Source organism: Xenopus tropicalis, chromosome 1 (genome assembly GCF_000004195.4).
Source record: "Xenopus tropicalis strain Nigerian chromosome 1, UCB_Xtro_10.0, whole genome shotgun sequence".
NCBI lineage: Eukaryota > Metazoa > Chordata > Amphibia > Anura > Pipidae > Xenopus > Xenopus tropicalis.
Genome location: NC_030677.2, coordinates 142,801,978 through 142,827,530, shown reverse-complemented (window position 1 = coordinate 142,827,530; position 25,553 = coordinate 142,801,978). Strand labels below are relative to the sequence as shown.

General features: G+C 38.9%; 3 protein-coding genes and 3 non-coding genes across 6 annotated transcripts; 1 reads left to right on the top strand and 5 right to left on the bottom strand.

Annotated features, from left to right (window-relative positions):
• Window positions 1-1,040: 1,040 nt before the first annotated feature.
• trnap-ugg lies at window positions 1,041-1,112 on the bottom strand. Its single transcript has one exon. It is a non-coding gene; the product is annotated as a tRNA-Pro (tRNA).
• Window positions 1,113-1,488: 376 nt separating this feature from the next.
• On the top strand, window positions 1,489-1,560 carry trnap-ugg. Its single transcript has one exon. It is a non-coding gene; the product is annotated as a tRNA-Pro (tRNA).
• Window positions 1,561-1,687: 127 nt separating this feature from the next.
• On the bottom strand, window positions 1,688-1,759 carry trnap-agg. The gene has a single exon. It is a non-coding gene; the product is annotated as a tRNA-Pro (tRNA).
• A 1,754-nt stretch (window positions 1,760-3,513) lies between these two features.
• Window positions 3,514-10,612, bottom strand: dnaja4.1 (DnaJ heat shock protein family (Hsp40) member A4). Its single transcript, NM_001079380.1, has 8 exons — window positions 10,503-10,612; window positions 10,124-10,259; window positions 8,366-8,546; window positions 6,904-7,008; window positions 6,574-6,801; window positions 5,302-5,532; window positions 4,388-4,488; window positions 3,514-4,016 (listed from the first exon to the last, which is right to left on the bottom strand). Exons 2-8 carry the CDS (start codon window positions 10,253-10,255, stop codon window positions 3,804-3,806), a joined length of 1,191 nt encoding a protein of 396 aa, NP_001072848.1. The 5' UTR covers window positions 10,256-10,259; window positions 10,503-10,612; the 3' UTR covers window positions 3,514-3,803.
• A 5,456-nt stretch (window positions 10,613-16,068) lies between these two features.
• LOC101733075 (olfactory receptor 5V1-like) lies at window positions 16,069-17,007 on the bottom strand. The gene has a single exon (XM_031905992.1). The coding sequence runs from the start codon at window positions 17,005-17,007 to the stop codon at window positions 16,069-16,071; it is 939 nt and encodes a 312-aa protein (XP_031761852.1).
• Window positions 17,008-23,337: 6,330 nt separating this feature from the next.
• Window positions 23,338-24,324, bottom strand: t2r46 (bitter taste receptor 46). The gene is given in 1 exon segment (NM_001172029.1): window positions 23,338-24,324. A coding segment is annotated over 1 exon segment (987 nt).
• Between the last annotated feature and the right edge of the window lie 1,229 nt (window positions 24,325-25,553).

Sequence of the window (25,553 nt, the reverse complement as noted above, 5' to 3'; positions counted from 1 at the left end):
GGCAGCAGAGGAAACTATAGGTAGGCAGCACAGGAAACTATAGGTAGGCAGCAGAGGAAACTATAGGTAGGCAGCACAGGAAACTATAGGTAGGCAGCAGAGGAAACTATAGGTAGGCAGCACAGGAAACTATAGGTAGGCAGCAGAGGAAACTATAGGTAGGCAGCAGAGGAAACTATAGGTAGGCAGCAGAGGAAACTATAGGTAGGCAGCACAGGAAACTATAGGTAGGCAGCAGAGGAAACTATAGGTAGGCAGCAGAGGAAACTATAGGTAGGCAGCAGAGGAAACTATAGGTAGGCAGCACAGGAAACTATAGGTAGGCAGCAGAGGAAACTATAGGTAGGCAGCAGAGGAAACTATAGGTAGGCAGCACAGGAAACTATAAGTAGGCAGCAGAGGAAACTATAGGTAGGCAGCACAGGAAACTATAAGTAGGCAGCAGAGGAAACTATAGGTAGGCAGCACAGGAAACTATAGGTAGGCAGCAGAGGAAACTGCCTGGGGCACAACGCAGGGGGGTTGCTCTGGAATGCACATGCCTCTGCTGCTTTTTTAAATTGGCAAAGCTGCTTGTATTGCATTGTGGGTGCAAAAGTGGGTAGGTTGGTGGTGGTGGTGGGATGGTAGATGGCAGGGGGTTCAGGTGGAAGTGTGGTGAGCTGGGGGGCAATAGGCGACTAGTTGGGCAGCAGTGTGGGTGCGGTTGGCCAGGGCCCAAGTACCTAGTCAAAACTATGTATAGATTTGTACATTGCCCCTTAAAATATTTAGACTTTTCTGCACATTTGATATTTCCATAAAATAAAAGCACTAGTTGCACTAAATACATAGATTGTGTTCCTTGAGAATGTTTGTAAATAAAAGTTTAGTTAACAAAAGATATAAAAGTTTGTCATTGTACATATTTTATATAATATTGAATTAAGAGCTTAAGGTATCAAAACTTAACAGCAACATAATTGGCGTTTAATAAAGTAGCACAGCTTTATCACAACCATTCAAACAGATGCATGAGATAAAAAAAAAGACAAAAACAAGGGCTCGTCCGGGATTTGAACCCGGGACCTCTCGCACCCAAAGCGAGAATCATACCCCTAGACCAACGAGCCGATGAAATTAAAATTTTAAGGTATCTGTAATGGCGGTTACACAGAGTTGCTCCATAACCTTAATTATTGTATAATAAACGTGTTCTGCTGTGTCTTCTCTATATTACACATAATGCCACAGACATAGCTTTATCGCTGTTCTCACTGATGCGCCCGCCATCTTGCGTGCCTCATGAGCACAGCAGGGAAATGAGATGCCCTAACGCCTAACGGGATGTCACAGAGCAGGAAGGGCCCCTCCTGTGTGCAGCGCCCGAACACGTGATCAAATAAAACCTCATATGGTTTCAATTTAAAAAAGGCCAGTAAAAGGGAATATTTTTAATACAAATATCAATTTTCATTGGAGAGAAAAATACAAATTCACATATGTGTCGGCTCGTTGGTCTAGGGGTATGATTCTCGCTTTGGGTGCGAGAGGTCCCGGGTTCAAATCCCGGACGAGCCCATTTTTAAGATTCTTTTCATTATAGAAGGTTGAAAAGGTTGCACAATACTCAAAAATCGTTACACGTGTGTACAGCTGAATAAGAAAACGCTTTGTAGAACGCTCAGTAGTGTTAGTAGGGAAAAATGGGCTCGTCCGGGATTTGAACCCGGGACCTCTCGCACCCTAAGCGAGAATCATACCCCTAGACCAACGAGCCTGTCACGAAAGTTGCTTCCAAACTAAAGAATTTATTGTATAAAAATTATTTATATATTCAATATATTTTATTACAACAGGAGCTGGGGCTATGTATAGGTTCTCATAGCTTATAGTATAGCCTACCTTCCCCTTTGTATCTGCTACTTGTTACTTTAATCCGTTCAAAAAGCAGTGCGCAAAGTGTGCACCTCTATCCCCGACCAACGTGAACACCAAAACCATGGAGTCCCACAGGCGTTACTGGGATTAGTTCCACCTGACATCAAAAGCGCAGGCAGTGAAGTGTAGGCGCCCTTTCTCTCACTGCCTATCCCATGTTATTTTGTTTCTATAACTATTTTGTAATTCTCACAGTGACCACTAGGTGACGCCCCAGCTTTGGTTACAAAACATTCCTGCAGAAGCGAGATACTAAAAAAACAATGGCAGCAGAGAACAGACATGGAGAGAGTTCCATTGGAATCAGTGACATTTTCAGGTACTAACTACAGGCCAGGATTGGCCACGTTTGGCTTTCCAAGCAACTAATGTGCCCTCCCTGGGAGTAATACCTGAAAAATTCACCAAAACTATCTTATATGCTTCCAATAGCTGTTCCCTGCTTGTGCATATACAGCTCCTTCATACTTAAAGGAACAGTAACATCAAAAAATGAAAGTGTTTTAAAGTAATTAAAATATAATGTACAGTTGCCCTGCAAAAAACTGGTGTTTTTGCTACAGAAAAGCTACTATATAAATAAGCTGCTGTGTAGCCATGGGGGCAGCCATTCAAGCTGGAAAAAAGGCACAGGTTACATAGCAGATAACTTGTAGATAAGCCCCATATAATGGGGGTTTATCTGTTATCTGCTAAGTAACCTGTGCCTTTTCTCCTTTGAATGGCTGCCCCCATGGATACACAGCAGCTTATTTATATAAACTATAGTAGTCTTTCTGAGGCAAGCACACCAGTTGTAGCAATGCAGTAATTGTTATTACTTTTATACACTTTCATTTTTTGTGTTACTGTTCCTTTAATATCTACAGCTTCCTGCATCTAACTGCTTATCAAGTATAATTTTTCCCCAAGTCCACAGTGCCAGGGTCCTTGTGTACAAAAAGGTCTAAGGGACCGCAGTACACTGGATTGGCGTGTGACTGAAAGCATAAAGCTGGCCATACACGCACTGATGATATCGTACAAAACCTTGTGTCGTACGATATTTGGTGCAAGTATGGCGGATCGTCGAGACGACTGATATCGCCAAAGGCTGTGGATATCGGCCATCTCGTCGATCGGCGGGGTTAAAAGATTTCAATCGGGCGCTGTTGAAGGCTATAGGGCTTGACACAATACTAAACCAGAGGCAGTCTTGTCCTCAGGCTCAACTAGCTTTAAAACACGCATGACCACAAGCATAAAAGCAAGTCCACAGTGCCAGGGTCCTTATATACAAGAAGGTCTGAGGGGCCGCAGTACACTGGATTGGCGTCTGACTGAAAGCATAAAGCTGACCATACATGCTCTAATGATATCACACAAAACCTTGTGTCGTACGATATTCAGTGCAAGTATGGCTTATCTTCGAGACGACCAATATATCGCTAAAGGCTGTGGATATCAGCCGTCGCGTCAATCGGCGGGGTTAAAAGATTACAATCAGGTGCCGTTGAAGGCTATGGGGTTCGACACAATACTAAACCAGAGGCAGTCTTGTACTCAGGCTCATCTAGCTTTAAGACACGCATGACCACAAGCTAAGAAGCAAAGTATAGAAAATGTTCTTATTTATTAGGAAAACAAAGTGAACATTTAAGAGAATTATGTATAACCATAACAAGTCATATTTCAGGCATTTGTGTCTGATGTAAAGTGAAAAAGTAGCATTGTATCATATGCTCCGCTATTAACACAAATATCATAAATAGAACTTATAAATAGAAGTTTGAACAGTAGTAACAAGTCTGTATAACAGCTGGGAATTGTGCCACACACTCTGCTGGAATAAACAGAGCAGAGATCAGAAGTCCATGGCCAACACAAATGTTTCTTCAACAAACTCAGGAGGTTTGGCACTGAACTCCACCCCCAGGCCTCTCATCTTCTTGGTATGCCTCTCCCCTGTGCTTCCTGTTCTGCTCCTGCTCACTAAACTCTACCAGCTCCACAACTTCAGTGTCATCAGTGATCATTTCTTCTTCTCTTGGTGGAAGCAAGGCCTCTAGAAGAGGGAGCTTTTCAACAGGAAGCCAGTGATTGTCAGGGAAAGCAACCTGAAAGGGACAAATCAGTAAGAAATGGGCCAGGTGGCTTAGCCAGAATAATACCACAAATGTTTTCTGCAATTTTTTAAATCCCTTCCCATCAAGCAAATACACAGGTTTAAAAGTCACCTAGACTATTTATAAATATTAGCATTGGACATTACAATGTTCTTTTACAGCAGTGCATTTCATCTTAATAATATAGTAGTTAAAAGAAGACAGGTGCTTAAACCCAAACTATCTCAAGTCCCTTACTGCCAGCCCTATCAGAATATACACAACTCTGCTGCACAGACAGGGTTTATAGAAAACTTATATACCAAAACCATTAGATGTAAGGTATTTATGTTAAGGTGGGAAAGCAGATAAACAGGACTTACTTCAAATTGAATAATCAGGAGGCCCTTTTCAAATGGGTCCCTCTGCAAGGGCATGCCTTCATTCCGAATGCACTTAAAGTGGCCATACTTTATCACTTCACCTGCAATGACAAGACACACATTCAAAATGGTTACTGGATCCTTTCGTATCACCCATTGTTTCTTTATTAGGAAAGCCTGGTGCAGAAAATGGTGGAATTTGTTTCAAATAAAACACATTAACACTTTAATTTACAGATCTGAAGATGATGGTCATCGGCGCCATCCCTGGTATTTTTAAGTTGCCTTAAATTATGAAGGAATAGTTCCTTATTTAATTTTCCTTTATAATGTTGCTACTGGCTAACCTTGCAGTTGTAGCTGCCAGTATTAACAGCTAGATACAACAATTCTTATAATTTCTTTTAGCATTATTAGGGCAGTGAAACACTCACTGGGCAATTGCAAGCCTTTTACTGCCAACCAAGCAGAAAATCAAGCGGGCTGCAAAATGCCCTGTACTTTTTTCATATCTAATACAAAAGCCTGTCGTAAAACATGTCAATTTGTCTTCAATAAGCTACCTGCAACTGATATTTGGACTTTGCTCTCCATAGCCACCATTAGTGATGTTGGGTTTCAGTTGCAGGGCACAGTCCTAACAGGCTTACAAGCCAAGTGCCCAAGGAGCAATGTCCTGTCAGATTATCTGGATGTAGCCCCACCCCCAAACCCCATGTCAGTTCCTTAGACAGTGGGGGACAAGAGCTGCAGAGTGTGCAATAGAAAAAGAGTAATTCTTATGTTAGGATATATAGAATTTAAGCTAAATTTGAGTTATCTAGTTGAGAATGAAATACAGCCTGTTATACTGAAATCAGATAATCATAGTATACAAATTACCTACTTGGGTACAGATGCTACTCCTCACTCACCTGGGAAAGAGGTAACCTGGAGAATTCGGCCATCCATTGTTTCAATAGGTTTTTTAAAGCCACACAAAGCTTCTACTAATGTAATGTTCATTTTCATAATTAGGTCATTCTGTTGCCTTTGATAAACATCGTGTTCTTTTTGGTCCAAAACTATCACCACATCTCCAGGCTCCAACCCTGGTTCTTGATCACCTTCTCCACTGAACATGATTTTCTGCCCATCTTTCATACCTAGTGTACAAAGAAAAGGGAAAAAAAACATTCAGTGCTGTGATAGAATTAGAATATATAGAACAAGCAAAGCCTTCTAAAAAGTGATAATTACTGCCTTATAGGCTTAGGAAATGTATGTAGATTTGGGTTATCTGTCGCCTGAAGTAGAAAAATTTACAGCAGGTGACAAATCTCACCATGTGCCATTGCAGTAAAGGGAACCCGTCACCCAGACACTAAAAGCTGTATAATTAAAGTCCCTTTCAAATTAAATATTAAACAAATTATTTTCTATAATTAAAACACCCATATGTATTATAAAGTTATTTAAGAATCAGCTGTCAATTATATATTGCCTGTCCGCCTTTAAGCCTCAGGCATAGTAATCACTTTTACTTTCCATTCTGTAATTACTAGATATGGCTGTGCTCCTCTCATGGCCCACTCTCCTTACCGCCTATAACTGTGTAGCCTGGGCATGGACTTCAGGTCCGCTATTCTGGTCTATACACAAGATTTTGGGATGGCCCCTGTCTTTAATTGAGAATTACAAGACTGAAGGAAATAACATTTAAACAATGGATATAGCAGTGATCCCAAACCAATGGCTCAGGAGCAACATGTTGCTCAACAATCCCTTGGATGTTGCTCCCAGTGGCCTCAAAGCAGCTGCTCATTTTTGAATTCCTGACTTGGAGGCAAGTTTTGGTTGCATAAAACCCAGAGTACTGCAAAACAGAGCCTTCTGTAGGCTGCCAGCCCACATTGGGGCTAATAAGTAGCCAATTATAGCTCTTATTGGCAACCCCAGGAACTTTTTCCATGCTTGTGTTGCTCCCCAACTCTTTTTCCATTTAAATGTGGCTCACGGGTATAAAAGGTTGGTGATCCATGGGATATAGTGTAAGTAATATTTTTGTTCTGCTTGCCTAACATGATAGAAAATTATTTGGAATAATTTCTTAAGGTGACAGGTCCCATTTTATCTATATGAGTTAGTGCAAGACTGTTTAGAAGACAGCTAGTAACAACTTAATGACTGGATTTGAAGTTTCATACCTTTATTTATATGTACCTCCAGAATTTTCTTTTCACGGACAACCTTTTTTCCAGAGCATTGTTTACAGCGGTCTTTTTGGTTAATGCGTTCACCCTCTCCATGGCAGTCGGAGCACATGGACTGTATCTGCTGGACCATGCCAGGACCTATTTGCTGTACACGTACTTGAACACCCCGGCCTTTACAAGTTGTACATTTCTCTACTGCTCCTTTTTTACCGCCATAACCTTAAAAGGTAAAAAAAACATGACTATGCTGACCACTGAAATATAAGCTAATTTTACCTTAACAGACAAAAAACAAGTTAGAGACATATGAAGGATGCTTACCTTCACACTTGCTACAGATTACATTCTTCTGTAGGGCCAGTTTTCTGCTAGTGCCATTGTACAGATCATTCAAAGACACAGCCAACTGATGAACTACATTTTTACCTAAGGAAGCAATGGAAATAAAACGTTTTTTAGGGTTTAGTTATACTGTATGCAGTGTTGCCATTCTTGATTACCAACATAATTTAAATATATTTATCATAAACTAATTGATGGGATGGAACACAATTCTTCAGATAGCAAAAACATTAATTCATCATTTTCTTATGTAATGGAAAAATTCTAATCATACATCTTTTGGGAAATGCTGTTAGTGTTTGCCCCAATTACCTGTAACTACGAGGACTAAGTATTGCTAACATACATTCATCCTTAGCTGGATAAATGTTTTTTGTTTTTTTTAAATAGTCATCATTTATTTATATATTACTAGCAAATTACACAGCATTTCACAATAAATTTAAACAAACAGGGATCTATCCTAATACTGATCAATTACATTTCTGCTAATAGTCATTCAACTGATAATGTTCCCTCACTACGATTATGCCAACTTTAGTTACATGACTAAAGGTCCCCATACACGAGGCGATTTCACTCGTTGTGCGACGAACGATTATATCGACAAACGATCGTATGGCGTTTGGGTTTCCATACGATATGCCATCCACGGGCAACGATTTCATTGTATCATTATCGTAAAATACGTACGATCGTACATCTACGTACGATCCAATGTCGTGGCGGAAGCGGTATTTATTTATTTATGTACATAATAATGGCAATCATGACATGCGCAGAGAACAATCGTTCAAAGACAAATGTCTGACACTCACACCAACTGGCAGATTTTATCGTTAAACGACTAAAATTTTTAAACCTGGCCGATTGATTTTGGGGACGATAATGTCGGGTCGATTAGTGGGCCGACGATCGTTTGCACACCATCAACTATACGATAACTTAACGATAGTATCGGATCGTTCGGGAATCGGTCGTTTGACAGTAAAAAATCGGCCCATGTATGGGGGCCTTAAAGCTGGCCATACACGCACCGATAATATTGTACGAAACCTCTTTTCGTACAATATTCGGTGCGTGTATGGCATGTCGGCGAGTCGACCGATATCGCAGGAAGCTGCTGATATCGGTCGACTCGCCGATCGGACCGGTTAAAAGATTTTGATCGGGCGCCATAGAAGGCGCCTGACTAAAATCTGCCGTCAGGGCTGAAGTTGCAGAAGGAGGTAAAAATCCTATTGTTTCTACCTCCTTATCTGCTGTTTCAGCCCTGAACGGTGTGTGGCCACGTGTGTGGCCACCTTAAAAGATGTTCACTAACGCTACAGAATGAAACCAGTACCACCCTAAACAGACATACAAAGGCATATCTTGAGTTGAATGCAATGGATGTAAACACCTACTTAAATCCATTCAAACATACGGTTAAACAAATTACCTCTCTTTTCTCTGTTCATTCGGCCACCTCCACCAAAGAACATGTCAAAGATATCCATAGGTGAAGAAAAGTTTCCTCCGCCCATTCCTCCTTCTTTAATTGCCTGCTCTCCACCCTGATCATAGAGGTCCCTTTTTTTGGGATCAGATAGCACTTCATATGCTTGAGAGATTAGTTTAAACTAGAAAATAATACATTAAATATTATTAAATAAATAAATAAATAAAATGCAAGCCTCACAATACTTCTGAACTTCTTTAAAAAATGAAAATGGAATATGAAACATGGAAATAAGAAACTTTCTATATATAATCAATTGAAAATTCTGTCTGGTTTTTTTTGCTCTAAAACTCAAATTAGTCAAATGTGATTTTTTCTGTGTTCAAATTTTTCTCCCCCATTTAAAAAATGGTTAGCTTGGTTAGTTTTCAATTTTTATTTTTTTTTAAATTAGGAATGAACTTGAAAATTCCCAAATTTTAATTTTGATAAATATTACATTTTCTTTATTGCAGCAGTTGCGCTTTAAAATGACACACTTATCACTATAATTAATAGCTATGTTGTCAGTAAGACTAGTAAAGGATCACTGTACTATTCTTTTTATAGAATCCCACCTAAGCCACCCCCCAAGTGAAGCATTGCTAACATCTCCAGGCACAACCACATGGTTGGGCAGGAACATTTTATCAGCCAGGCTAGGGGCAGGGTCATCCTTATATAGGCTGGGGACAAATATAAATACTATCCCAGCTTGAAGAATTCTGCTGTCCCTGCTCAGTGCAAGTGACAGAACTGGCTTTCCAAGCTCACTCACTTTAATGGGCAGAAAACATCATTTCCCAATATAAACAAAACAGGACTTGTATTCTTTTAATAAAAAATCCACATTATTTTACTATTTGCCATCATAAAGCGCTAAAGCAAATTGCTTTTGTTTCTACCTAAACTCGTCCTTCCTTGCAGAAGTGCAGATGTGTTTCAGCTTATCTGTGGATTGTTCATGTGTTGTAATAAGTACTGCACCTCAAACAGTGACTCAGCACAACCAGGGAGTAAGGACAGAAAGTTGGAAAGTACATGTGGTTTTAATGTTGTGCAATAAATAACAAAATCCATACAGAATTCCTAATTTAATCAATATAGAGTAAATAATGTACCCCTATTGTAAACTAAAAGATATTATAAGTCACCAAGGAATTCCATGACCATATAAAAGCAGTTTAAAAGCTGCAATTCTAAGGCGCTTGTGTATTATATTTTTACAATTTAAAAATAAATAGCCTGTCAAACATATCTTAAAAAATGTAGTAATGTCATAATGTTATAATCGGCACTCAGTGATTGTGCGGTGAGGTCAGGTAATTTGTGTCTCAGGACTCACTAAAACTTGTCATGATACTGTACCCCATTTTGTAAAATGAGAATATAAGAAATCCCTTTGTCTTTTTTGTTACGTGGTCATGTCACGCCTTTGTTACTTATAATAATCTTATATTTCACAATTACATTATTGTAAAAGAGTACATTATTCCCTGTGTATCTTTAAAATCGTTTTGGCAACACATTTCAAGCAGGCCCACACGCGTTATGCCACTCGTGGAAGGCTATTCACATAGTAAAGAAAAACCTCTGGGTGAAAGCAGTAACCACCTTATATATCCCCTATATCCCTATATCTTTAGTACTGCCTGGAATAGGAGGCCACCCCTCCCAGTTCAAGACAGGCCCCCCAGCTATTAGAGCAGCTTACAATACCTTTTCTCCTTCCTTGGGGTTCTTATCGGGGTGATATTTCAGTGCCAGTTTCCTGTAAGCTTTCTTGATCTCATCTGGAGTGGCATTGGGTTTCACCCCAAGGGTATCATAGTATGCGGTCTCCTTCACCATTTTACTGATGAGAAAAATATACATATATTATAGAAAATACATCAGCACTAATGTATAACGTCCTGATTGCCATGTAAGGGCATAAAACCAACGCCTAGAACAAAGTTCGAGGCGCTTAATATTCTGGAAATCCATAAATGCGCTATACTAAGCACATACTATTTCTGCACAAACAATCTAATAATATACGTTTGAAGTAAGACACGATTTTCAAATATAATGTATTATGTACCGCCAATGTATTTACCTTTGGTCGCGGAGCGTGTCCCCTGATACAGAATGACACCCAACAGAATTATCACTCGTTGCCTTTTAAACAACGTAACGAACAAACGGAAATTACAGGCTCCTCAAAACGACATACAACTTTCCTATCAACCCACGCAACCGGCAAAGGTTTCTGTTAATATATATGCCGCCTGCTGGCCCCGCCCCCGCCCAGTAAGAACATTCTGGACGCTGCGACCCGACGTCACTGCAGCTTCGCCGGATTTCTAGAAGTCTATGTTGCTTGTAGCAACCAGAGCAGCTTCCCTGCTAGTGCATGAACGGGCGTGTCCGTGAGGAGAATCCTCTCAGTGGTATATTTAGTTTCTGAAAAGGACGTGGGGGTGGGGAAAGAAAGCCCGTCAGCCCTGTTATGTGAGTCTGTTACAGTCAGTTTGCAGCTGTTTGGAACCTTCCCATGCGACATAACAACAACGTTTGTAGCTTGTAGTAAAAGCTTGTTATAAGGGCAGTGAGGGCTGTGCCAGTTTTTACGTACAGAAATCAAGGAGCCTGCTTGGCAGCTAAGGGTAAAGACACACGGAGGTACTAGTAGCAGCTACTTGTAGTGGCTACAGAAATGACAATGCTGATCATTTACTGATAACCTGTTTTAGTAGAGGCAATTGTCTATGGCAGGTTATTTAGTACCAATTGCCCCCGTTGACAGTAGCCCCCATACACAGTGCCCCCATAGACAGAGCCCCCAATTGCCCTCGTTGACAGTACCCCCCATACACCGTGCCCCTATAGACAGAGCCCCCAATTGCCCCCGTTGACAGTAGCCCCCATACACAGTGCCCCCATAGACAGAGCCCCCAATTGCGCCCGTTGACAGTACCCCCATAGACAGAGCCCCCAATTGCCCCCGTTGACAGTAGCCCCCATATGCAGTGCCCCTATAGACAGAGCCCCCAATTGCCCCCGTTGACAGTAGCCCCCATACACAGTGCCCCCATAGACAGAGCCCCCAATTGCCCCCATTGACAGTAGCCCCCATACACAGTGCCCCTATAGACAGAGCCCCCAATTGCCCCCGTTGACAGTACCCCCCATACAGAGTGCCCCCATACACAGAGCCCCCAATTGCCCTCGTTGACAGTACCCCCCATACACAGTGCCCCTATAGACAGAGCCCCCAATTGCCCCCATTGACAGTACCCTCCATACACAGTGCCCCTATAGACAGAGCCCCCAATTGTGCCCGTTGACAGTACCCCCATAGACAGAGCCCCCAATTGCCCCCGTTGACAGTAGCCCCCATATACAGTGCCCCATAGACAGAGCCCCCAATTTCCCCCGTTGACAGTACCCCCATAGACAGAGCCCCCATACAGAGAGCCCCCAATTGCCCCTGTTGACAGTAGCACCCATACACAGTGCCCCCATAGACAGAGCCCCCAATTGCCCCGTTGACAGTAGCCCCCATACACAGTGCCCCTATAGACAGAGCCCCCAATTGCCCCTGTTGACAGTGCCCCCATACACAGAGCCCCCAATTGCCCCCGTTGACAGCAGCCCCCGTTGACAGCAGCCCCCTACACATGCCGCTTCTTCGGCTCTAACTTCTCCTGCGGCGGTGACGTCAGTGCGCACAGGGTGCAACCTTATAAAAAGGCCTGTCGCTGCCGCAGGAGAAGTTAGAGCCGCACAAGAAGGAGTCCAGCGCATCCCGCTGTCCCGGAAATGTGGGACATTCCTTGAACTATCCGGGACAGCGGGATGCGCAAAAAGCGGGACGGTTGGGTGGTATGCACTGGGTGTATCATTGGCTGTGTAAACTCAACACAAGTTTGTTGGCTGTGTACACAGCAAGTTGTGGACGCTTAAAGAATTTAGTGTAAAGACCAGGTCTGGACTAGGAATAAAACGGCCCTGGCATTTCAAGTACATACAGTAGTAGAGGTAAAGTAAATAGTGATTGTTTGTGGCAAGTTACATGGGTGCTGGTGCCATGAGGTGAGTTGAGATATTCACTCAGGTGGCAGAGGCAGAAAGCTTCTCCTGGTATCTTAAATCGGAATTTTTGTTCCCCACATGGTGATTTCGTACAGCAAACAAATGGCCCTTGTGCCATTACCCTAAAGCTGGCTCAATGAGGCGACCGAAATCACAAAAAGCTGTGGATATCGGTTCGACACGTCGATCGACCTGAAATCTGTTTCAGGGCTGAATCGGCAGAAGGAGGTAGAATTCCTATTGTTTCTACCTTCATATCTGACAATTCAATGCAATAATGGTTGCACGAAAGATTGAAATCGCTGCGTGTATGGCCCCCTTAAAGGAGAAAGAAAGGTAAAAACTAAGTAAGCTTTATCAGAAATGTCTATGTAAATACAGCCATAAGCACTCACAGAAATGCTGCACTGACTTCTCTGTCAAAACATTTCTTGTGTCTGTAATTCATGTGCCAGAGACACGCAGCTCTCTGCTCTCTCCTGCTCCCCCCTCCCTCAAGAATGCTAAGAACTCACTCCCCCCCTTAGGAATGTGGATCTGAGCCAATCACCAGGAAGCTGACTAATAGTCTAACTAACTGAGCATGTACACTTGGTCTCGGTGCAGGAGCGAGGCATTATGGGAACTTTCTTTACTCAGCTTAGTGTTTTTTCTTCCTGTTTGGCTTCTGATCATCTGAACAGGTGAAATTTGGGGAGACTTAAGGGCACTATTGAGACAACTGAAGGTATGCCTGCAGCTCGAGATTAACTGTCCCATACTGTACCCCTTACTGTAGCTAATGATTGGCCCTGCCAGAACTTGGGGTAAACAGAAGAGGCACATGCTTAGGGTACAACATGTACCTCTGTGCCAACCCCTAGTTTGGCTTTAGACTTACCTCACTGCCTGGTGATGTGGTGATGTGCATTGTAACCACCTCACCCCTGTTCTTAAGTAGAACCTTCGCTACTCATCAATTCAATGTGGCTGGGGGGTACAATCAAGGTACAATCAAGGTTGGCAGGTGTGTCTTGGGCACCACTGATGCTGGGCCCGGCACCTTGACCCACTGACCGAATGTATGCTGTATTTATATTGTTCAATTCAGGCCTAATGGTCATAGGGGCAAACCCATCAAGTTATTTCAAGTACTTCCTCATGTACTTCCTTCCATATAGATTGTAAGCTCTATGGGGCAGGGACCTCCATCCTCTTGTGTTTTGACTCTTATTGAAACTGTATCTTTAATTTATTTGTCTTTACTGTAATACTTTGTATTTATTTATTATCTTAATAACCCCCTGTTTGTATTAATGTATTCTACTGTACAGCGCTGCGTACATAAGTAGCGCTTTATAAATAAAGATATACATACATACATGTGCCCATGCATCATATACTGACAAATATAGTGCATCAATAGATTGCAGTATTTAACTTGCCCAATTTAGCAATATCCATAGTACCTCGACTTGCCAGCTATCCTAGAAGAAAATACCAACATTCCTTTATATTTTGGGATCAAGCATAATTTTTACTGGCCAGGCTGATAAAATACCGGCCAGGTGGCAACCCCAACAACCCCTGGATATTGGTCAGAATTGTCAGGCTGCCATACACGTACCAAAAAGAGAATTTTACTTATTTTATATTGTAAAGTATTGTCTCTCCATATTGTCTCTGTATAGGACCAGGCCTGCCACCCTGCCACCCTAAGGCAGCTGAACGATGCCTCCCCCGTTTTGGGCATGGAGCAAGAGGAGGCTGGACCACTAGTGCAAATGTGCTTTCTGCCCTACTGGAGCCAAAATGCCAATTAAAAGAATCATTTATTTGCTGCCCCTGGTAACCTCAGAGGAGCTGCTGCCTGAGGCAACTTGCCTTATGGCTGGAGCACCCTGTAACATCATCAGTCAAAATCAACATGACCTATGAGATTCCTGGTTTTCCTCCTCACCACTGGTATACTTTTGCTATAGCAATACAGGAATCAATATTAATAACTTTGTATGGAAACCCTGTACTGATATGTTGGGACTAGGAGAAAAGGCATTTACGATATGAAGGTTAGTGAATTTCTCATTGTCTTCTGCATCCTTTCCATATCAGTTCACAAGGGATCTCCCAAGCCATGCCCCAAAAACAAAAGTGCTAGGAATAAAAAATAACATACAAAATATAAAAAATGAGAAGGGAAAGCTTTACTTCCTGTCCACTAGGCCAAAAAATAATAGTGGTGAGAAGGAAGTAAAGTGATATTTTAGGTCATGTTTAATTTTCATTGGCTATGTTACAAGTCCTATCTCCCCGGCATGAATACTGGCATGAAAAGGACACAGAAGAAAAATTCTTTCTTGAAATGTTATTTGTACATCCAGCTTTAGATCAGTAATTCCAAGTCTGTAGAGATTGTCCCCACTTCAGCACTTCGTCAGTGAACCAACCTGAAGGCCAGTTATCGTGAGATTTGGGAGAATGCTTACTTGCTTTTTTTCTAAATACTGCAGGAAGGAAGCCAGTTTGAAGCCTGTTGGGATAAGACTTTGGTGAACCAAGAAAATTTGTATTTTTTGTTGTAAATATCCTTGGAACCAGTGTTCCCTCTAATTTCTTCTTGGCTGTGTGCGACATTTCTTTTTAACTTTATTTTTATTGATTTTAATATATTGTATGGACAGAAGATTCCAATCATACTTGTCACATAGTATGTTGGGTAAGGAAAAAGGTACAACAAAGGAAGAGAATAAAAGTAACAATGATAATCAACACTATGTGCTCTAGGTCCTGTCACGTATTGCCTCCTTATATTATTGTGCTGAATTGTTTAGGCCTTGTAATTTGTTTCCCAGAAGCATGAGGGCAAGGTGTGATATGTGTGAAAATAGCTGTGAGAGAATAGTGACAAAGTTAGGCATGCCCACCATATATGCCACATAGTTCATTTGTAGTACAGTTCCTAAAACAGAGAGGTGAAGTTGTAGGATATAGTCAACAGAGCCATTCTGTATATAGTATGCTGTATGAGATAATTGTGCACACAAAAAATTTGTGTGCAACCAAAAACAAATTTGTGTGAAGACACCCAAGACATGGAAAGTGAACCTTGTAGTGGTGAGCAAATTATTTCAGCAGGCATGGATTCGCAGGGAAATGTCACATTTTGCGAATTAGCGGTTGCATAAAAAAAGAAGTTGCAGCTGTTGCAAAAAAAAAAATGTTTCCGCGTCAAAAAAAATTGCACGCCACCTGCGCTTTGCTGACAGATTGGCTCATCAATAGAACCTTGTGCATTGGGAATGGGACTGATGTGAATGATTTATAATCTCTGCAAAGAACTGTGTGTTATGTTGACACTGTATAAATAAAATATACTATAACAATAAAAATGCCGTTAGTGCAGGGTTATTGTCATGGAGGAGTCTGATTGCCCAGGCTATTGGCAATTTACTATGGGATACCCCTTTTACCACTACAACTTGCATTAACCCCTTCTTATTTACACTCCTTCGTTATTTAACCTGGAAGCTGTAGCTGCTGTTGGAAGAATGCGGCTAAAAAATTAGGTATTCCATGTTCTGTAGGGAGTATTTTATACAATATTGGGCCTATCTCTGACATGTCCTAAATAGTTTTCTGAGAGCTGTCTGTACTTCAGTATTTCGTAGGCTATACACTATGGGATTTGCCAGAGGTGTAACTATATTGTAGAATAATGAGAGCAATTTGTCCCTCTCCAAGGAGTAGCTGGCCTTTGGTCTAATGTACGTGAAACTTCCAGATCCGTAGAATATAAACACTATGATAAGATGAGATGCACAAGTAGAGAATGCCTTTCTTAGTCCTGCTTTAGATGTAATTTTAAAAATTGTACAAGCAATATAGATATATGAGAGAAAAATAAAAAGAAGTGGACCAAGTCCTACAAATACCCCACTAACTGCAAACAGTATAATCTCATTTAGGGATGTGTCAGTACATGAGAGTTTCAGAAGAGGAGGGATATCACAGAACAAGTGATTGATTTTATTATCACAAAATGGTAAATGAACAATGAGTAATGTATGAAGTAGTGAGTGCAGAACAGCTGCAATTATTACCATGGAAAGTAAACTGTAGCAAAATTCTCTGCTCATTATGAGAATGTAGTGCAAAGGTTTGCAAATTGCTGCATAGCGGTCATATGCCATGATGGCAAGTAAAAAACATTCTGCACTTTCCAGGAAAATTACAGAAAAAAGTTGCACTACACAGGCAACAAATGAAATTGTGTTTTGCTGTGAGGCCAGAATAACCAACATATTTGGTACAGTAGCTGAAATATAACAAATGTCCAGCACAGATAAGTTTCCCAGAAGAAAGAACATTGGGTTTTGTAGGATGGTGTCGAACTTGGTTATAATCATTATTAGCATATTGCTAGAGAAAGTTAGCAAATAAATACTCAGTAATAGCATAAACAATAAAACCCTCTTTTCTTTCATGTCTTGAAATCCCAAAATGTTGAAACTCTGCACCATTGTCTGGTTTTCATTTGGAACCGACATTTTGTCTAGTATTTGTCTGCAAAGCAAATTTAGATTCGATCTATATTTGTATTACTGAGCAGTCAATGTTTTATGGCACCTGCTTTTTAGTTTAGTATACAGGTATTAATTTAAAGAGGGATGGAATCACCATGGGCACCTCAGGGCGGCATGGGGCCTAGAATCAACCCTGAATATATTTTTTCGGTATCAGACTGGGCCTCCTAGGGCCTACCAGACAACCTGGCATCAAAAAATGGGCAAAGACCGAGCACTCCAGGCAACCACCTCAGCTGAACGTAAAACTAAGCTTTGTTTCATTTTAAAAACAAATAAACATAGACTTTAGCTTTGTTTTGCCTTCAGCTGAGGTGGCAAGCACTTCGTGCTTTCTATGAGGTTTCCTTTCACCTTAAGCTACTGGTCTGGGGGGGATGCACCTGGGCAACATCCTGAACTGGTGAGTGATCTCTTCTCTGCCATTTGACTTGTGGACCAGGCTTACTGTAATGCAGGGTTAGTTTTATTACCTGGCATCAAGGACAATTCTCAGAAATAATATAGCGACAGTGCTAAATGGTACGGGTGCTATATAGGTCCACAGGGAAAATAAGAACAGGCTGAGGACATTTAATATAGGCCAGGGCCCAGCTATTGGAAAGATAAAACATATACCCATATATGCCTGAGAAATACAGTATCTGGGGCCAACTTTGTTATACACCAAACCAGCTTTAAAAAAAAGGAGGCTAGGAGACAATTGTATATGAATGGGAGCTAATGCTGTCTGAATTTTGTGCAAATTTTCCAGAAATGTGTATAGCCAGGCTTCAGTTATGGATGTGGATTAACCTATGGTTTTTTTTATTAGGTTGCTACTCTGAAGTGCTGTTGAGTCCTGTTTAAGGTTAGCCATACTCCCTAAAAATGGACTTATCAGTCCACTGAGTTTGCTGTTTTGACCCAAATGTCCACATAGGGCCCAACACACTGACTGATGGACAAGGCTTATGTGTGTGCAACCAAGTAAATGCTAAATCTAATATTAAATGGATTTGTATAAAAACCAAGTCTCTGTTGCTATTAAATTTATCACATGTTTAAGAGAATCACAATCTTTTTTATTTTAACACTAAAGTATTTTCATTATAAAATGTTTCAGCAGCCTTCCTGGGTTATATTAAATGTAGAAGTTCTAGTTATTCAGCAATTTTATATTGCCCTATAATAATATCTTTTTTCAATTTCCAGATCAGTACAACTAGGTGTTTCCGGAGCTTGACTGTTTTTCCTTGTTAATTATACTGTTAGGATGGTCTGTTCTCAAGTTAGAGAGAAAGATAGGGTATCTTTGAGGAACTGACCATATTTTGTTCAAGGTATATTTTTTTATATCCAGTGGTCACATACAGCAGTGTTATACTTTTATATACTTCAGGAAAAAGGTACTGTAACCATTACACAGCACTGGTGTATCTCTTACCTTTTGTGACTAAGTGCTTGCTATGCATTCCATGAATGTGTTGTAGTACATTGATTCTGTGTCTCAATAGTGCAACACATTTTGTTTCTTCAATACAATTAGTAGTTATAATAATCATATATATAGTTGTGAAATATGTAAATTGTGACAATTGTCAAAGGTACTATTTACATGTGAGAATTTCAGATGTTCAAGTGGGATTAATTAAATTGTAGATATTTATAAATGGTTTAAGTTTGCTCTAATTTAAAAATTACTTAGTCTAAGGGCTAGTAACAGAAAAAAGACATTACATTCATTTCTATTCTGCAATTTTTTTCTTTTATGCACACAGCAAAGTTTGTTTGTTGTGATTGCTGTATTCAGTCATTTTGTATCTAGTCTAAACAAAGCTCCACCCATTATACTGTGTTCATCAGAGGCAGAGACCATGCATAGTTAAAACTTCCCCAAAGGCCCTAGACAAAAAAACCAAATATTGAAAATTTGTGTAATATAAGTGGCACTTGTATTATAATCACAATTTTTTGAAGTTATAAGCAAAATGGGATCTGTTTAGACTGGTATTTTTCATGATCTTCTCTTGTAGTATATAGTATCACATGATAAGTAAAACATCAGCTTAATTAATTAGTTAATTTGGTGTGCTAATAGAATGAATTTAGAACACAGGTATGGGGTCCATTAGCCAGAAACCCATTTTCCAGAAAGTTTTGAATTACTGGAAGGCCAACTCCTATCGACACCATTTTAATTAAACAATTCAAAATGTTTGATATTTTTCTTCATCTCTGTAATAATAAAAAAAGTACCTTGTACTTTATTCCAGATAAGATAATCATTCTTTAAGTAGTCTTAAAGTATGGCGATATAAATTACGGAAGTAACCCTTATTAGGAAAGCCCCAGGTCCTGAGCATTTTACTAGGACTGTAGGTTAGTGATGAGTGAATTTTTTCACCAGGCATAGATGCGCAGCAAAATTTTGCTGCAGAAAATATCACGTCAAAAATTGTCACGCACATGAAAAAAAAGTCACGCTTGTGGCAAAAAATTTTGCGCATCAAAAAAGGTTGCCCATGGGAAAAAAGTCACATTTTGCTAATTTTTCAGAAGTTTCGCAAATTTTTTGGAGAAACAGACAGATTCCAGTAATGGAACAGCTAAGAGATAACAAAAACAGCCAAGATGCAATGTCTTGTTGATACAGAAACAGAGTAAGACATACAAAGCATTGTTATGAATTAGTTAATTCTTTATGTCTGTATGTATTTATATAGCACCACAGCTATATGCAGTGATTGACAAGTTGTAAACACAAACAGGAATACAATTATACAATGATAGTATTGTACAGTAAAAATAGTTAAATCCATGCTTAAAGGGGTTGTTCACTTTCAATGTCCAAAATATTTTAACCCATCAACAATGCTAGAAAATCCATTTTCCATAAAAAGCTACTTTTTATACCTTTGAAATCAGTTCTTCTGCCTCTCTGATCAGTTTTCTGAAGGGTGGGAGTGGCCTATTTTAACCTTACACACTGAGAAGTTCCTATATGCTTACACCATCATGTCCATACTTTGCGCTTACTTCTTTCCTATTGGACCAAAAAAAAAGACCAAAAAAAACAATTGTATTATAATTTTTATAAGGGTGTCCCCTCCCCCCGCAGGGTCTGTGCAGAAGTGAAGGATCAGCAGAGGGATAAATATATAGCAGAGGTGAATACCTCTTCAGCTGCATATTTTTTGTTAAGTATGTATATGGCAAAGATTGTTCTATTGTGAACTGTTAGATATGTGAACAACCCCTTTAAGTGCTTAGGTGTTTCAGTACACAGTTGTTATGAGGACCCTGCACCAAAGAGCTTACAATCTAATTAAAAAAAGGAAACAAGCAAACATACAAAAAGGGGGGTGGGGTAAAAATATATGATATACATACATTGCATTTATAGTCATGCCTTTGACTTATACCTGGTAGTATCTGTACATGAGAATTAAAATTCTAACTACGAAGGATGAAGGCACTGGAAAATCCCAAATATATATAATCTGGGCAATTTTGTAGTATTGGACTCCAAAGATGAATTTCAGTTGCAGAGCTAAACATCCAGTTTGCAAATCAGCACATTGCACATACTTCTGTCTGAAAAATGGATGAGAGCATTGTGAGTCAAAAAGGAAACCAAGACTTGTTCATTATATGGTATAAATTAGCTCTACGGCTATATATTACAACTGACAATGCTAATTTCTGATTTGTTTATTGTTTTTTTATTTAGTGGTTTGAAAGGATGAATACTGAATACTGACTTTATTACATGGATGGTCATGTCGTTATGTTCACTTGTGCCGAGAGCCCAAATGATTGTGAAAAGGAGTTACACCTCCTTTTTGCTTCCTCGTTTGCCAATGAAACCAATCCATGATCTGACATACATGCTCAGATGGTTAGCCAAACCACCCAACCACATGTGAGCTTGTAGTTGTATGTCTTCCTGCCAAGTAAACATGCCCACACAAAACCATGCAATATTTCACCCTAGAAAACAAGCACTAGCATTTTTATACATAAAAAGTTATTCTTTATTTGATATTTTTATTTAGATGGATTTCATATAGCGCCAATATAACTTAATGCTATTAATTAATTAAATAAATATATGTTGCTAGCTAGTTCCTATTATGCAGATAAAAATATACAGTATACAGTTATTATAAGGAATGCAGGAAAACAGTCTGCACTAAAAAAAACCTTATGTATGTACAAAGATACAAATCTGAATATTTCCTCAGTGTATCAAAAACCAATATTAAAATAGAGGAAAAAAATATTACACTGTTATATTATGAAAGTAAAGTATTAATTATTTTCTAAGAAAATCACAATTCCAATGAAGTTTATTTTTATCCTTCTTTGACTTTTACTAATTTAAATATAGCAAGTCATTAAAAACTTAACATTACAAAAATCTTTGTGTTGGCACGTATTAGCTACTTATCAGATTTCTTAGCTACTTTTTATTTTGTAATGAAAAATATTATGTTCACTTTTCTCTCAGGTTTTGTAAAGGAAGACTCACCTTTGGCAGAGAATATTTGATAAAAGAAAATAACTGCATTGACGTTGGCAATAGTATTCAGGTATTAACCCATCAAACAGCAGTAGACATGTATACGTGTCATTGTTATCTAGGAAGAGTCCTAATGGGTCTTTTGTGGTTTCTGGAAATGTCAGAAACACTACAAATATATGAAGAATAAACATGATGGCAAAGACTTTACTTCATGGATGCAGAACATAAACTGTCATCATTCTGTACAGACATGGTTTAGCACAGGCAGCTGCAAAATACAAATGAAAAGTAGGGGTGGTCAAAGTAGTAAAAATTCAGATACCTTTACATTGCTCTTCCTAAATTAATAATGTTATCAACATCGTATCTAGTTGAAGGTAAAGCATAATATAAGCCCAGTGATTTGGCCTGATAAAAACCCAAATGAAAACTCAGTGATTCTTATGGTCTGCCCAAGACTATCCAACATTGCTATTAAGCATTTCCTACATTACATTTACATTTAAATTGATTTTCTATTTTTAATGGTTTTTGAAATATTTGCATTTTTATACTGCTATTACCAGATTTTTAGCTTGAGTTAGCAGTCGAGGGTTAACAGAATACAGGAAGTTCATAGAGAGCGCTTACGCATTTAGGGTCAGTGACACTGTTAAGCCAACCCTACTATTAGCAGTCTTTAACTGTCTTAAACTACTAATAGAAAATTACTGTAAACTGCAAAAAAGCTCACAAGATCACTCTGATTAAGTGTATACCAATTAATTTTTTGAGGTTTATCTTCAGATAGGCAAATACATGCAAAGATATTATTGTTATTTGACAGAAATTTTCTAACTTCTCCAACTAACTGTACAACCGATCACCATAGTATGAAAACTAACTGTCCAGACTTTGTTTCATACGATTATATTAGTATGGCCATCTTAAATCAGCTTTTTAGCAAATGACCAGATTAGCTGGTTGCACAACATTTATGACATATATGAATACACTGTTATTCAGCTACACCCTTAGATTACTGATTCTCAGTATCAATTGAGGTGTGTGGGGTGGGAACAACAATATCCTGTTGTTATGCGAAGAGACAAAATTAATATGTACTTGGAGTAAAAGCCTCAAGGGAATATATGACTTTAAACATTTTTTCAGATTAAGATGAACTGACCATTGTTTTAGAATGTTTTATTAACATTTACTAAAGTGACAGACACGGGACATGCCAAATTATTATTATTATTATTATTAATATTGCTGTGATTTTATAATTGGTTTAACATGGAATACAACAAATTTAAGATTGACAGGCTACAGCACTACCCCATTAAAAATGTAACAGGACATGACACTTTTAGAAATAGTAATTAATCAATATATATCTCATACTTTAGTATACTTTTTTAAGGCTGGAGGAGACTTGCTACTGTTGTAAGGTTTTCTATTAATTGAAAAGAACACATTTAAAAGTCACTGAACATTTAAAACTCACTGAAACAGATCCTTAAAATACACCAAAAAAAGAGCACATAAAACTAATTAACCATCCATTCAAAGCATGCTCAGCAAATGTAGGACCGCATTCCATTATTTTTTCAGCTGTTAATTGAGGTGTTATTTACAAGCTACTATTCATTCAGGATAAATGTACATAATCTCCTAACGACATTTTGCCCCCAATAACAAATTTTGTCTAAAAAATATAATACAAAATGCTGCCTGGACTTAGCACACTTTGAAGAGTTATAGTATTGCAATGTATTTATGAGCCTCTTGCAGCATGAACTGCATTAGCTTTCTTTGCAGTTTAGTGTTCTTTAAACTCTAAGTTTGATAAAAAGAATCTTGGGTGTCTCCTTCTGTTCATTGCCACATTTCTTTAAAAACCCGAGAAGGTTCAGCAATGTTTTCTTCAGTTTGGGGCTGCCAAAAATGAGAATGATTGACTGCAAAGGGGAGTAGACATAAATAGCCATTAAGCAGGTACAAAATCCAGGGCTACTAGGTGGGAAAAAATTAATAAACATCAAGATCTGAAAGATATAGAAGGCCATGTATAGTAGCAATAGGCAACCAACAGTTCTTGCTGCTCGCTCTCTTGCCTCAGTTCGTGGACTATAGACGTCACTCTTGTTTTTCTCAAGCATGGTGCTTTTGCTTATCAGTGATTTAAGGATTAGACTATTGGAAATCCCAACAAGCATCAATGGAAGTGAACATCCAATAATATTACTGGAAAACAAGTAGACAGCACTCAGCTTGGGTAACTCAATTTTCAAACTCTGATTGCTTGAAAAATTGCCATTTTGGGGGTCCTTGTAGATGCTCCATAATGCTGGAATACTGATTACTAAAGAGGTGAACACCGAAGCCCCCAGGAAAAATGGCACAAGTCGAGACATTCCAAGTTTGAGACGCACAAGAAAGGGATGGGTGAATATGACAATCTGCAAGCAGTAGTAGACAGACAGGCAAACAGTAAACCAAAAGCTGGCAAAAATGGTTGAATAGAGCAAAGCTTTAAAGGTACCATAAACTGCATCTGAGAAATATAAGTCACTCCACAAAATAATCGAGAAGTCATTTACAGTCATGGTGAATTGGAAAGTGATATTCGACATGCCGAGTGTGACAAGGATGAGGTCCGAAGGATTAAAGCTTTTGCCCTTTATCTTGTCTGCAACATTCACAACTACAATTAGAGAATTTGTGACAATTCCCATTATTGTGGTAGCCCCCAAGATGACCACTGAGGCAAGGACAAACACAGGCAGCATAATCACAAGCGTATGTATAGGTCTGAGGAAGAGCAGCTGTAGAGACTAAGATGTTTAAAAAAGAAAAATATTTATTTTTGGAATATATATTAGATTTAGCTGCCCAAAGACATATTATGAACTTATATACCTTTGCAAGTTTATTCTAAGTATTAAGTGATGAAATCCTATACAATTTGCTGCCCACTCTTTGGAAAAACAATTACATTTCACAATTGTAATGAACAGTTACTTCCTAAATATACAACTCCCTCGCTTTTTATGTGTTGACAAAAAAATGAATTCAGAAAAATGTGATACTTTATTCCACTGGCAAAAATGCTCTGCTAAAATTGCCAGAGTGCCAAACATGGGATTAGATTATATATTTATGGGACATGCATGCCGTTTGTAGCTGTCATTTCTTTATTTGAGGAATTAATGTTCCAAAGGTGTGATAATAGCAATCGCTGACATACTACAGATAGGAATTGAATCTGTATTTCAACAAGCACATTATGTGATCTGAATCTAACATTTTTGTTAGCAGTTTGAGACCATTTTCTAAAATTCCATCCCCAACATATGCTTCATCCTTAACTTTTTGGATGCACCTGGATGCTCCATACTCAGCTATGAGGCATAAAGGAGCACTGTAGGCAGAAAAAAAAAACAGGAAATTTTGCACCTGTTTATACACTTTTTACCTTATTCTCTGGTGTGTTTAGAATACGTTTTTCTATAAACAATGACAAGTAACTCAAAGATAACACATTTCATAGATTACAGAAAGTTTCTTCAACTGCAAATGGTAATGCTTTTGTTTTGTCACATAGGAAAATAGTTTCTTCAATTTATATGTGCATCTCTTCTATATTATTGCTTTTATTTTATTGTTTATATGTTGGTTCTGTCGGATTGTTTTACATATATATATCTATAAATATATATATATACCAACATAGAGGAAAATATAAATCTGTTCAAAACTTCAGGGCAAATTTATTAACATTTTGATTGTTGTGGTTTTAATTTCCATGAACGTCTAGTTATTTTTTAAAAGAAAAAGCACAAACGATAAAAGATGTGGAAAAAACATGAAAACCTTGATTTTTTCGTATTGTTATAGTATAAGCATGGCATGTAAGTCTACTTAAATATTATTGTAGAAGTACCCTTGAAGCCCGTGAAGGACAATATCAGGAAGCTCAGTTACCAGAAACATTTAGTTTTCATGCCCTGGGGCATTC